Genomic DNA, 12,014 nt, shown 5'->3' on the forward strand with positions numbered 1-12,014 from the left:
GCTTTCTGCTGATTGATGTCAACAAGGATCCCACCAGTGGCCCATCCATCTGCCTACATTCAAAAGGGGAAGCACTGCTGCAACAGAAAACTAACACTGGCTTCCATCCATGGCTTTGTTTGTAAGTTTGTTTCCATAGTGCTATGTGCAATGCAATTCAGAAGCTCACTTAAGACTAGATATTGCATGGCACAATAAAGGTATGGCAGTTCACAGAAGGTGGCAAGCTTTATTTTTTAATATAAAAATTAACAACCCAGTTTATTTCAAGCAATAGTACTGGAGAAATAATGTATATCAAGAAGTTACACTCCTGGATCAAGCATGAAGAAAAGCAAAACAAAACATGCTATTCACACTGAAACCAATTAAGAGCATCTCCGTTTACTTTTTCTATAGGAAAAACACAACTATGGGAACATAAGGGAACAGAAGGTACTTGTCTGAGCATGATTTATACCTACAGGGCTTTTTGTACACATGCAAGACGCATGCTAGACAATTGGTCCCAGTAAGTATATATGGTATACATATGATTGAACACACAAGAATAGTTCTTGCACATTATGAGGATTATAAAGCACACATACAGCATAGATGTATACCCACTCATTCCTGCAACACAGCATATTGCATAAGGCTTTCGCCACAGAATCTCCAACTACTTCTAAATGACATAGAACTATGTCTCACTGTAAAGCCATTGACCTCAGTGCAGAGTTGGCTACTAGTGCTTAAGTCCTTTGATCTCAACAGGACTTAGATAAATTGTGGCAATCCCATTTATTTCAACACTTAGGTACAACTGACTTCCTCTGAATTGAGTTTTTGGAGGGTTGTGTTCTTAGCTTGCTTAAATGCAAGGCTTAAGAGTTCTGTGACTTTCAAACACACTCAGGGGCTTCACATGTACACAATCCAACAACTCTCACATCCCATCATATTCCAGCATGGATAACTTTCTTATTAAACAGTTGTGCTGTACTTCTAGAAGTAAAATGAAATAAAACAATAAGCAGTGTAAAAAGCTCTGGCTTCATCAAACACTTAAAAAGACCACATAGAACTATCCCATGCTGCTTACCAGAGCGTATTCAACTGTAGTCCTGTACTCGCCAATGAAAGATAGGATAGAAAGTAAAGGAGAAATGTGTTCTGTTTTAATGTAAGAAATACCTTGCTCAATATTCTTCAATCAATAATCTGGTGGGAGGCTGGACTCAGTGTTTGCTCTCTAAAATGATAGGCGGCTCTGAAATCAGCAGGTCGTCTTCACCCAGGGAAGAATTCTGGTCAGTGTTCACAAAGTTGGGGATGTTGAATTTTGCATGGCTATTCAGCTCCTCCTCCAGTCCCTCGCTGCTTTGAATTACTTCCTGAAAATGGATGTTACTGTCCATAACTGGCACTCTCTGGCATTGCTTTGCCCTGTCCATGTTCTCATACTCATTGATGTAGCAGTGAAAAAGCAGCCTGGATTCCTCAGCAGCCTGCTGAGAAATGATCCTATCAGAATCAAGAGGCCTTCCAAAGTCTGCCACAAAGTTATTCATGCAGAGCCTTTTCTCAGAAGAGTCCGCAGTGCTAGGAAGCAAGGAGAAAAGAGCAGTGGATGAAAAATTGGGCACAATTTCATTTAGGAACACGGCATAAAAGATCAGGTGCCAAAAAACTCTCTGGAAACAGACTGGGCTGAGACAGGATGGCAAAAAATATGTCCTCCCCATTCTTAAGTCAATGGCTTGCCCTTATCCTACACTAATCAACTGATTACATGCCTATTTGAACCAACCCTAAGAGCTGCAAATTCTGTAGAGTTCATTGGAAGGACTGTCCTCCCTGCCCCACGACAAACCATACATTTCTGATAACAATAAAGCAAAACACCTGTGAAAACACAAACTTAACATAGCAACTGAATGGAAATACTTGTCCTCTCCAGATATTCTTCTTAAAAGGAGAAGCTTGGCATGCAATTTTGTGTTTTCAACGGTTAAAAAGAATCCCCAGGAATTTTGAATGTTTTCCACATAATTGTAATTTTCATTTAAAAAACCCAGTTATAAACAAAACCTAAGCCATACCAATTTAAATAAAATCACTAAACTTCTTTTCAGGGGAGCACCCTTCCACTCAGAGAATGGATAAAATTGTGTTGGAATCCATCTGCCAGAAAAGGTTTGTGATAGATGGGCTCTGCCTCCTGCAAACCAGCTAAACTCTACAGCTAGACATTCTGTATTCCCAATGGTTATGGAACTGGGATGGGGAACCTGTGGCTCACCAGATGTCGATGGTTTACACTTCACATTACTCCCAACCATTGGCAATGCCAGCTGAGGCTGATGGGAATTGGAGTCCAGCTCCATCCACAGGGCCAGTTCTCTATTCCTCATCTCAAATATTCATTAGGCTATCTGATTTATTTCCAGACATCCTGGTTTGGGGGTGCGGGAGAAAGAAGGCTGATGGGGCTTTGCCCTTTCCATCTTTTCCCCCAGCTTCCAAGCCTTGCCATAAACCAGCATCTTGTGTCCTTTTCTTCATTGAAGTAACTAGCATGCCTTCATTGACAAGATCAAGGGGACATCGTCTTTTCAGAACGGACAAGTTACACAGAATTGTACAGTGGCTAAAACATAAGCTGTGTTGGGTCTACTCTATTTCTGAGCGAATTCCAAAGAGCTATGGCAACAGAGGTGCTGCCGCCACCTGGGTCCTGGGCCTTAGACGTCTGTTTGGTGGTACTTACTCTTGGTGTGGTGCTCCCGCCTTGGTCAACAAGGTCAGTACAAAGAACATAAAAATGACGAAGACAACAAGGCCAACCCAAAACCCAATCACAATCGAATCTGTAAGAGAAGCAGAGAAGGAGGGAGATTAATTGGCGTGGGTGCATTAGATTTCCATTAATACAAAAATGAAAAATGAACCAGCTGTTGCCCAGTCCTTGGCTGATAATGTTTCGTGTACATTTTGTCAAGCCCTGATTTGGTGAGGTTCACCTCTGCACAGAAATGTATTTGTGCGTGCTTCTGCCCCCAGCTATATGTACAATCCACATATATCACTGTCTGTGTCAGCTGTTCACAGTGTGGGTCACTTGTGAGCAGGCTGGGGTACCTAAATGCCCCTCCCTACCTTCCTCTCTAACTTGCAGCAGGTGATCAGTGATGTTAGAACTTGCACTGCCAGTTATGTAAAGAACTCTGGATTGGGGCCAGAGTCTTGTATTGTTAATATACACTGTCAGTGAAATCAGGCAAAGAAAAACTGTGCTGCTTTGCAGGGGTGGAGGAAGGGGGTGCAGTGGGGGTGGGCCGCCCCAGGTGTCACAACTGAGAGAGGTGACAAAATGCCAGGCAGCACTCACTGCGAGGCCTGCAGAGCACCCAAGCCACATGTCTCTCCTGGGAGTGACGCAGTGGCTTGAGTGCCCACAGGTTCTGCGCTGCCCCAAACAGTCCGCCTGTTGCCTCCCCTCAGCAGTAGGGCAGCTGAGTGGGAGGAGACAGGCAGACTCCACAGAGGCCCCATGGAGCGTCCTGCCCCCGATGGCCCCGCCCTGCAGGTGGCTGGCCCCATCCATGAGTGCAGGGCACGGCCCTGGGCATAGGGCACACGTTCCGCCCCAAGCGCCCGAACAGCTTTCTCCACTGCTGCTGCTTTGCAAAGATTCCTCTAGCACATGTATAGCATGGGAAACAACCAGCTAGGTCTGTGCGCATACACACAAACACACACATTGTGGCATTTCCTTCCCAATAGTCCAGGCGGTTGAATTTAAATCCAGCAAAGAAGGCGAACTCAAATGACAGCAAGAACACAAAAGTAAGATACTAAAAGCTATTTTTTTCTTAGCTATATAATTTTCAAACAATAAAAGGAACGATTACAGTGTGGCAGAGTAAAGCAGCTTATAATTAAGGCTGATTGCAGCTTCTTTATGCTCTGCTCACATTTGACGTTCTGCATACAACTCTGGCAAATTCCATTTGGAAAAATAAGCCTCCTTTCATAAAGGACTATGTAGTGCTCATCACAACAGTCTTGGCAAAGAGCAGCTCAGATCACAGGAACAAATTAAGGCTATGTGATTATTACCAAGGCCATGTAACATAGGATGAGCAGAGACAATCTAAAAAGAAGCTCCCCATGTACCCCTGAGGCATGGAGTGATCCTGAAATGACTGGTGCTCATAAAAGAAAAGAAAATCCTGGCTCAGAAGTAAAGCCCATGCTCTCAAACTATGGGTGCAAATATTTAAGAAAATTTCAAGGGGGTAAGTCAATGGTGCTATCAAATTGATTAAGAGTGTGTGTGTGTGTGTGTGTGTGTGTGTGTGTGTGTGCACGCACACACACACACGCAATTTCAAAAATGCATTTTCTTGACATTTGAGTTGAGAATGAAGAGTTTTGGTAATTGAAACATCCAAAACATAGAGCTTCCAGATTAAGACTTACACTTATGAGCCTTGAGGCCTTCAAAGGAAACTGGCCCGTATTCATAATATTCATATTCCCAAGTATAATCAGAATTTGATAGTAAAGAGTGGTGGGATGTTCTGTTGGAAATAAATCTGGGTCCAGCCATCTCCAACCTGCATCAATACAGAAATGCAAAGACAACAAGCTTTAGCAGAAAAACAGCATCTGAACCAAGCCCCCACCCCAAACCTCTCGGCTTTCTACCCACGACTCCTCATTCCTATCAGCAGCAGTTCTCTTCTCTTACAAATGCCAGCCTTCACCTCCACCTTTTGCAGTCTGTTGATGGATGGCTAAAATCAGCATTGAAGCAGCTGAACACAAGGTGATTCCAGGACTGATGTTAGGCTATATATAGCCTTTCCTCCATGGAGCTCAAGCTGGCATACAAGGGTTCTCTCCCTGACAACATTCCGGTGATGTAGGTGACACTGAGAGACAGACACAAGATCACCCAGTGAGCTTCATGGCTAAGTGGGAATTTGAATTCTGCCTTCCCAGGCCCTAGTCCAAAACTCTAACCTTTACGCCACCTGGACTCTCGGGGGCTCATAGATTTTATGCTAAAAGTGAGGTGCTGTGGACCAGCTGTAGACACATAAAAGAAACATAATGCTGTGCTAACATCCATTCAGAGACAGCTTGCAATTATTACAAGCCCTCATTTTACGTTTGCATAGTTTACAAATGTAGGCTTATACGTGTAGCACAATGCCACAATCAGACGTCTTCAGTGTAGTTTAAAGGACATTAATAAGCTGAAGCCTCACAACCGTTTCCACTTTAGAGGAAAGAGAAATCTGAAAAATGTGTGCACATATATTAAGACTGTTCGGTGCAGTACAGGCTATTTGGTATTCTCTCGCTATCCAAGCGTACCTGTCACAGAGGGATTTTTGAAAACCCTCTGCAGGCTTAGTGTTTTAAAAATAGCTGGGCTCTTAATTTTGATAGGCAGTTCGTAATAAATTCTGCACAGTTTTGAAAAAAGTGTACACTCTAGTCAGCCTCAGGAGGTAATCTGTTAATTCTAAAACTAACTGCTAGCATTAAAAAAAAGAAAATGTGATAGCCATTCATTTCTTTCCGTTCTTCAGACGAAAGCATGTGCTCCACGTTCAGTTTCTTGCCAGGGCCCTTTCACTTTTAAGTATAGCCACTTTCCAACTGACTCTCAGCATCTAATCATCACCTCATGTCTCATAACAAACAACTCTGGGGCATGATGTCGTTTTCCAGTTGTCTGCTCAGTGGGTGCATACAAACATTTATTCACTGCACTGAAAGCATTAGTCAACATACACCCATTTTTAGCATTTACCACATTTATCATGCCAACTTCACAAAGCAGACAAAACGTAGGATTGCTGGCATACCCAATCAATGCACTTCGTGGGATCAAACCCAACATTCTGTCCTGTACACCTGAGTGATGCCGGGAAACTGGGGCAAGGGGGAGGGAGATCATTTTTGTTAATCATTCACATTTAATGATTTTTTTTCCTCCTCCCTGCCCCACCACTTTCCCTCTCATGCTCCCTGCTCTTATTTAAGCTTGTCAGCTTTCAGAAATAGTGTGTGCTACCAACTGAAGTGCTAACATAGTATTCTTTAATAAGAGATGAACGACTAGCTAACGGGTCTCAGACTCCGGAAATATATTGTGGGGGCTTACGTCGCGCACAACATCATGGATTGCAAAATTGCGACATTGGGCACAGTGCCTGGCGAGACGGCCAGGCAGCTCAGCTTCCATGGCCGGGGTTCCTTCGCCTCCTCCTGCTGCTGCCATGGGCTGGAGGCTGCTTCCCCTCCACAACAGCAGGAGAAGGAGCCAAGTTCCTGGCTCACACAACCACTTCAAATGCCCTCCTCATAACAAGTGTCTGAATTTGACTCCCCCTTTGAGCTTGAGGTCAAATGTTGCTCCAGTCCCTTCACGCAACCCCTGATACTTGCAGTCACTGCAGTGAAGGGTGCAGTGGTACCTCGGGTTAAGAACTTAATTCGTTCTGGAGGTCCATTCTTAACCTGAAACTTTTCTTAACCTGAAGCACCACTGTAGCTAATGGGGCCTCCTGCTGCCGCTGCACCGCCAGAGCACAATTTCTGTTTTCATCCTGAAGCAAAGTTCTTAACCCGAGGTACTATTTCTGGGTTAGCGGAGTCTGTAATCTGAAGTGTATGTAACCTGAGGTACCACTGTACATCCTTATGAAGCTTTTAACATCCTTAAGAAACTGTTAACAACAGAACAGATCCATGATCTGGCAATGGCATCAATATAGTCCTTTGATCCCCTAAGGGCTAGATCAGCACTTCATTTATTTCTTAAATTTGTATACCACCCTATACCCGCAGGTCTCAGGGTGGTTCACAAAATAGAATCACGATATCAAAACACAGAATACATAATCAAAATATGACCTGACCAGGAAAAGGGAGTGGATCCCTCACCCTTTCTGGCTCCTTAACAACGATCTGATATTCAGAAATCAGCAGCTGATGCTTTTATTAGCATGAACATAAACATAAGAAATGGGTACACCAGCCAGAGAGACTTCAAATGCCTGGATCCCTTTGCAACAAGTGTGGGAGGACTGCCCAATCCTTGAATGATTTTATTTTTTTTTAAAAAAAGATGGGCCATCAATGATGGCTATTCTGTGCTTAGAGATGGGAAGGCCTTGGGGGGGGGGGGACCCAGGAAAAAAATTCCGGTTTTTCCCCCAGGTCTTCCCATCTCTATCTGTGCTTATGAGATATTTATCATTTAACAAGAAAAAGAAAAAGATCCACTTGAAGAGACTTTTATGGAAACTGTACTTACAATCCTAAGGGAAAATTTCCCTAAAGTGTTCTATATTGCAGGCAGGGGAAAGAGGCGCCATTGTACAGTGGTACCTCGAGTTAAGAACTTAATTCGTTCTGGAGGTCCGTTCTTAACCTGAAACTGTTCTTAACCTGAGGTACCACTTTAGCTAATGGGGCCTCCCGCCGCGCGATTTCTGTTCTCATCCTGAAGCAAAGTTCTTAACCCGAGGTACTATTTCTGGGTCAGTTACTCAGTGTAGAGGTACATAATTTTGTCTTTTGCCAGAGGGATTTTGGAAGGCAATAGACACAGCATCAAACTGTATCTTTAAAAAAATAATAAACAAAAGGCAGAATCCACATTCTCTACCTGCCTCAAGCAAAAGGTATCATTAAACCACCAGTAGCATCTTCAATTCTCACCATAGTGAGTCTCTGCATGACATCAATTTAAATTTGAGAGCTCCAGGCAAATGTTTAGTCAGAGAACTGACAGGCCAGGAAAGCTGTTGGAAAATTGCATTTGCAACTAATGGTGGTGGGTGAAGTGATCATAACAACAGGTTTCTAGTAGAAATTGATGATTCAGCAAATTGTTTTACGTGTTCCCTTACTCCTTATACCTCAAATAAATCTGGCAACAAAGTGCACCTCATAGGTCATCCACGGAGTCCTCTGATGGCTTCTACAAATTAGAAGACAAATTTCTCTCTTTTAAAAATAATAATAATACTGTACTAAATCTATAACATGAAAGACCCGGATGACAAACCTGCCACATTGTGGCAAAATCCTTTGCAGATTTACAGCAAAATCTTATATACATCAGCAACCATTTATAAACAACAACAGGCTGTCAGATGGCACAGCTCATACCTGTGGAAGCACACCTTCAGCACTGGCTCCTGAACTTCAGATTATATCCCAAGATGCTTTTCTACCACCACCACCACCCCACACAGGATGGGCCAGAGACATAATGGCGCTTGAGGTGGCACATCTAAAATGGCAGTCTCCTCACCAAGCAGTGTGGCAGTGGAACGTTCCAGTGGAAAGTGCCCCTGCTCAAGCCACATTGAAATAAACAGGAATGCTTAATGAGTTTATGGCCTTAGCTCAGTGTAAACTGAGCTCTTCTGCTGCTCCTGCCCATTACAAGGAGCATTGCACAGAGAACCTCCTGGTGGGTTGTGCTCAATAGATCATGTCTCTCCCCATTCTATTCTGCTACATTTAATGGCACCCACAAAGTGCCTTGCTCCTGCATGCACACACTTGTGGGTGTATACACACACCCTGAAACCATCAAGATGATTGCCTCCTGTCATGGCAATGAGAGAGGGGGTGGAATATATACACATACAAATGCACCATGTGCATACAGAGTTCCAGGACTTAAAAGCTTAGCGCAACACTCCACAAGGAAACAAGTCAATCTGAGAGATTTTATGCCCTTGAAGCCATCTTCCATGGGTTCCTGCAGCTGATAAATCAGGCTGATGAAATGAGGCATCGCCAAAAAAGCAAAGTAAGGAAATTTAGGAAGAACCATGGAGATTACTCATCTACATTAATGAGCTCCAAGACAGCTAATGCAGCAACCCAGAAAGCAAAGTAGCTTTGATAAATGCTCATTAACAACGGTTGCAGCTGTAAAGCAGAAAATAAAGCTTAGATAGCGTTTAAGGATCTTAGCACAGAACTAAAATTAGTTACAGAAGAGATGGCCCCCTATTGATTCCCTCCTCCTCCTCCATCTCCCTCTCCCCCCTTTTCATTCTCATTCTCACTGCTTCCCATAGAGCAAGGAGGTGCTGCTCCAAGGTTCATACTGCCTCCCCTGTCGGTATGCATCTGAGTACCAGTTGCGGGTTATCACAAGTTTCAAGAGTGTGTTGTGCTCAGGTTCTGGCTTGCGGGCTTCCTGTGGGCATCTGATCAGCCACACAGGACTCGATGGGACTTTGGCCTCATCCTGCAGGGTCCTTCTTGTGTTCTCCTGGGAACAGTGGTGGTCCTCAGTCCCTGTGCCCTACTTTCTTTTGTTGCAAGGGGGAAACAGTGTAGAAGGACCAGTCAAACAGATTCCCTTTGGCCCCAGGAGCCAAGCATCAGTAAGGATTCCCAGAGCCTTCCCAATCGGTTCGCCCGTTGAGCCAAATCAGGGCCCTGGTGGTGGTCAGCTTAGTGAGTCGCACACCCGCCAGATTAATTACTGGATCTCTGCCTCCTTTCTTTTAGCAAATGTTTTGTGCCACTGGGGAAGTGGTTATTTTGTATTGATTTGTTTTGGATGCTTGTATGTGATGCCAATAAAAGGTTTGATGAGGAGTAAGGATTGACATGACTCTGTCAAGGCTATGTGAAGCATTCTATCTTATTATAAATGGCCAATAACACCTAAGGCAGAAGAGGAGGAGCCTGGCATGAAAGCAGAAATATGCCAGAGGAGAAGAAGAAAATGATAGTACCAGAAAGAGAAATGGAAGAGGGAACGTATTAAGGAAGGAGAATAAAGAAAAAGGAGTGTCTCTGTAGACACATCTATCCATTGCAAGGCAACACTTGCCTTTTAAAAGCAAGCTCACATAGAAATATTTAAGTATAGTGTGTATACTTTATTATTAGAGTCTTGACACTTTAGAAACATGGAACAATACAATGGTAAAAAAACAACTGAAAGAGTCAATGTCTAATATTAGCACAACTAAGAAAGGAATGCAGTATAAGATGAAGTACCGGTAGTCCTTTCTACCTTCAGTGACCAGTGTGAAGGGCTTTACCAGGCAAAGGGCCTTCTCCGTGGTGGTGCCCACCCTGTGGAACACCCTCCCATCAGATGTCAAGGAAATAAATAACTATCTGACTTTTAGAAGACATCTAAAGGCAGCCCTGTTTAGGGGAGTTTTTAATGTTTGATCGTGTTTTTAATATTCTGTTGGGAGCTGCCCAGAGTGGCTGGGGAAACCTAGTCAGCTGGGCGGGGTATAAATAATACATTTATTATTTTTATTATTATCATCATCATCATCATGCACAGAGATATAATTTACTATTTATCCAATACAGGAAAACAGAATGCTGGACTAGATAGGCCTTTTGTCTGATTCAGTAGGGCTCTTCTTGTCTATCAAGGGCAGGAATTGCTTCATTAGAAATACACTGCCATCATCTCCCTGGCCCCACCTGAATGAACCACATGAGTGATAACAGCTCCCTCCTTTGTGAAACGAAAATCTTCGCTTCTTAAGAAATTGCAAAACAAACAAACAGAGGTTTACAATAACCAAAAGGCACCTGTTTCAGGATTAAAAAGTACACCTAAATACATGCAGAGATCCTATTTAGACTAAACCAAGGTTTTCTGATGCTTTCACAATTCAACACAAATGCTCTGTTCACTTCTATCTGTCTTGTTCTCCTAAATAGTGTGACATGTCAGGGATGTGCCACATGCAGGCATTTTGGTGTTGCCCATGACTTCTTCCCACAGAAATACAAGGCTGAATTCAAAGTTGCACAAGTGAATGACCACCATGGAACTTCACATTCTACTCTTCTCCCTGCAACTTTTTGCACCCCCCAGCCCCATAAATATCTGCTCCAGAACCAGAAGGTCCCCCCCTCCAGACTTTGAGAAGACACAGAGGGAGGAGAGGGATGTGAGTCCTATTGTCCACGCAGAACTCCTCTGCATTCATGCAGACAGCACTGGAAGCAACACACAATCAAGTTGCCTTTAACAAACAGTGCCTTGTTCAAGAAATTCCCACCTCAAAACTGTGAACGTTGGAAGTTACTACCCCACTTCTCCAGAACAGCAGTGCAAGGTCTTACACAGGTGGCCTGCTTAAATTTATCATTTAAAATTTATGTGGCTTATTAAGATCAAATAAGATATTCAAATACACACACTCCCCTGACGGATGAACAAATTATCCACTTCTCTGTACATTATAACAACTCGCTGTCTGCAACTGCATTAAAATTCACACCGTTTATTAAAGCCTGGTGTTTTCCAAAGGTAACACAGATATGTAGAGCAGAGGTCAGCAAACTTTTTCAGCAGGGGGTGGGTCCAGTCCACTGTCCCTCAGACCTTGTGGGGGGCCGGACTATATTTTGGAAAGAAAAAAAAGAACGAATTCCTTTGCCCCACAAATAACCCAGAGATGCATTTGAAATAAAAGGACACATTCTACTCATGTAAAAACATGCTGATTCCTGGACCGTCCACGGGCCGGATCCGGCTCCCAGGTCTTAGTTTGGCTACCCATGATGTAGAGAGTGCCTGGCATTCACTTCTTCTGCAAAGAATACAGTACAGTATAGCTAGGAAGATACAAAGGGAAATAATTGGGTTGCTTGACTGTAGCAATTACTGTAACAACACAAAAGAGGGTTAGAAGGAGAAAGAAAATAAAAATGACCTTCCGAAAGAGCTACGTCAAATTACAACCAAGGCTCCAGCTGTACAACTTACATATCTTTTTTCTCTTATAAAAAGATTTTATACAAAGATCCGTGATCCTCTTGGTACCCAGTCACAAAGGGCTGGAGCAGCTTTGCTTCAGTGACCCAATCTACTCCAGTGTTGATTTTTAGCACAAACAGCTATGCAAACCTGTTACGGGTGCGGAGCTCAAGGTTTAAGCGTGATTGTGCAAAACAGGTGGATAATTTCTTGCTAGAAAGACAGAAAGTGGCTC

General features: G+C 43.4%; 1 protein-coding gene across 1 annotated transcript; it reads right to left on the bottom strand.

Moving 5' to 3' along the window:
• Positions 1-209: 209 nt before the first annotated feature.
• MRAP2 (melanocortin 2 receptor accessory protein 2) lies at positions 210-5,928 on the bottom strand. Its single transcript, XM_081904942.1, is given in 5 exon segments — positions 210-1,226; positions 1,229-1,584; positions 2,753-2,852; positions 4,468-4,604; positions 5,868-5,928. Coding segments are annotated over 5 exon segments (663 nt in total). The 5' UTR covers positions 5,903-5,928; the 3' UTR covers positions 210-1,191.
• Between the last annotated feature and the right edge of the window lie 6,086 nt (positions 5,929-12,014).

The sequence above is a fragment of the Podarcis melisellensis genome, assembly GCF_964234715.1.
Source record: "Podarcis melisellensis genome assembly, chromosome: 3".
Classification (NCBI taxonomy): Eukaryota; Metazoa; Chordata; class Lepidosauria; order Squamata; family Lacertidae; genus Podarcis; species Podarcis melisellensis.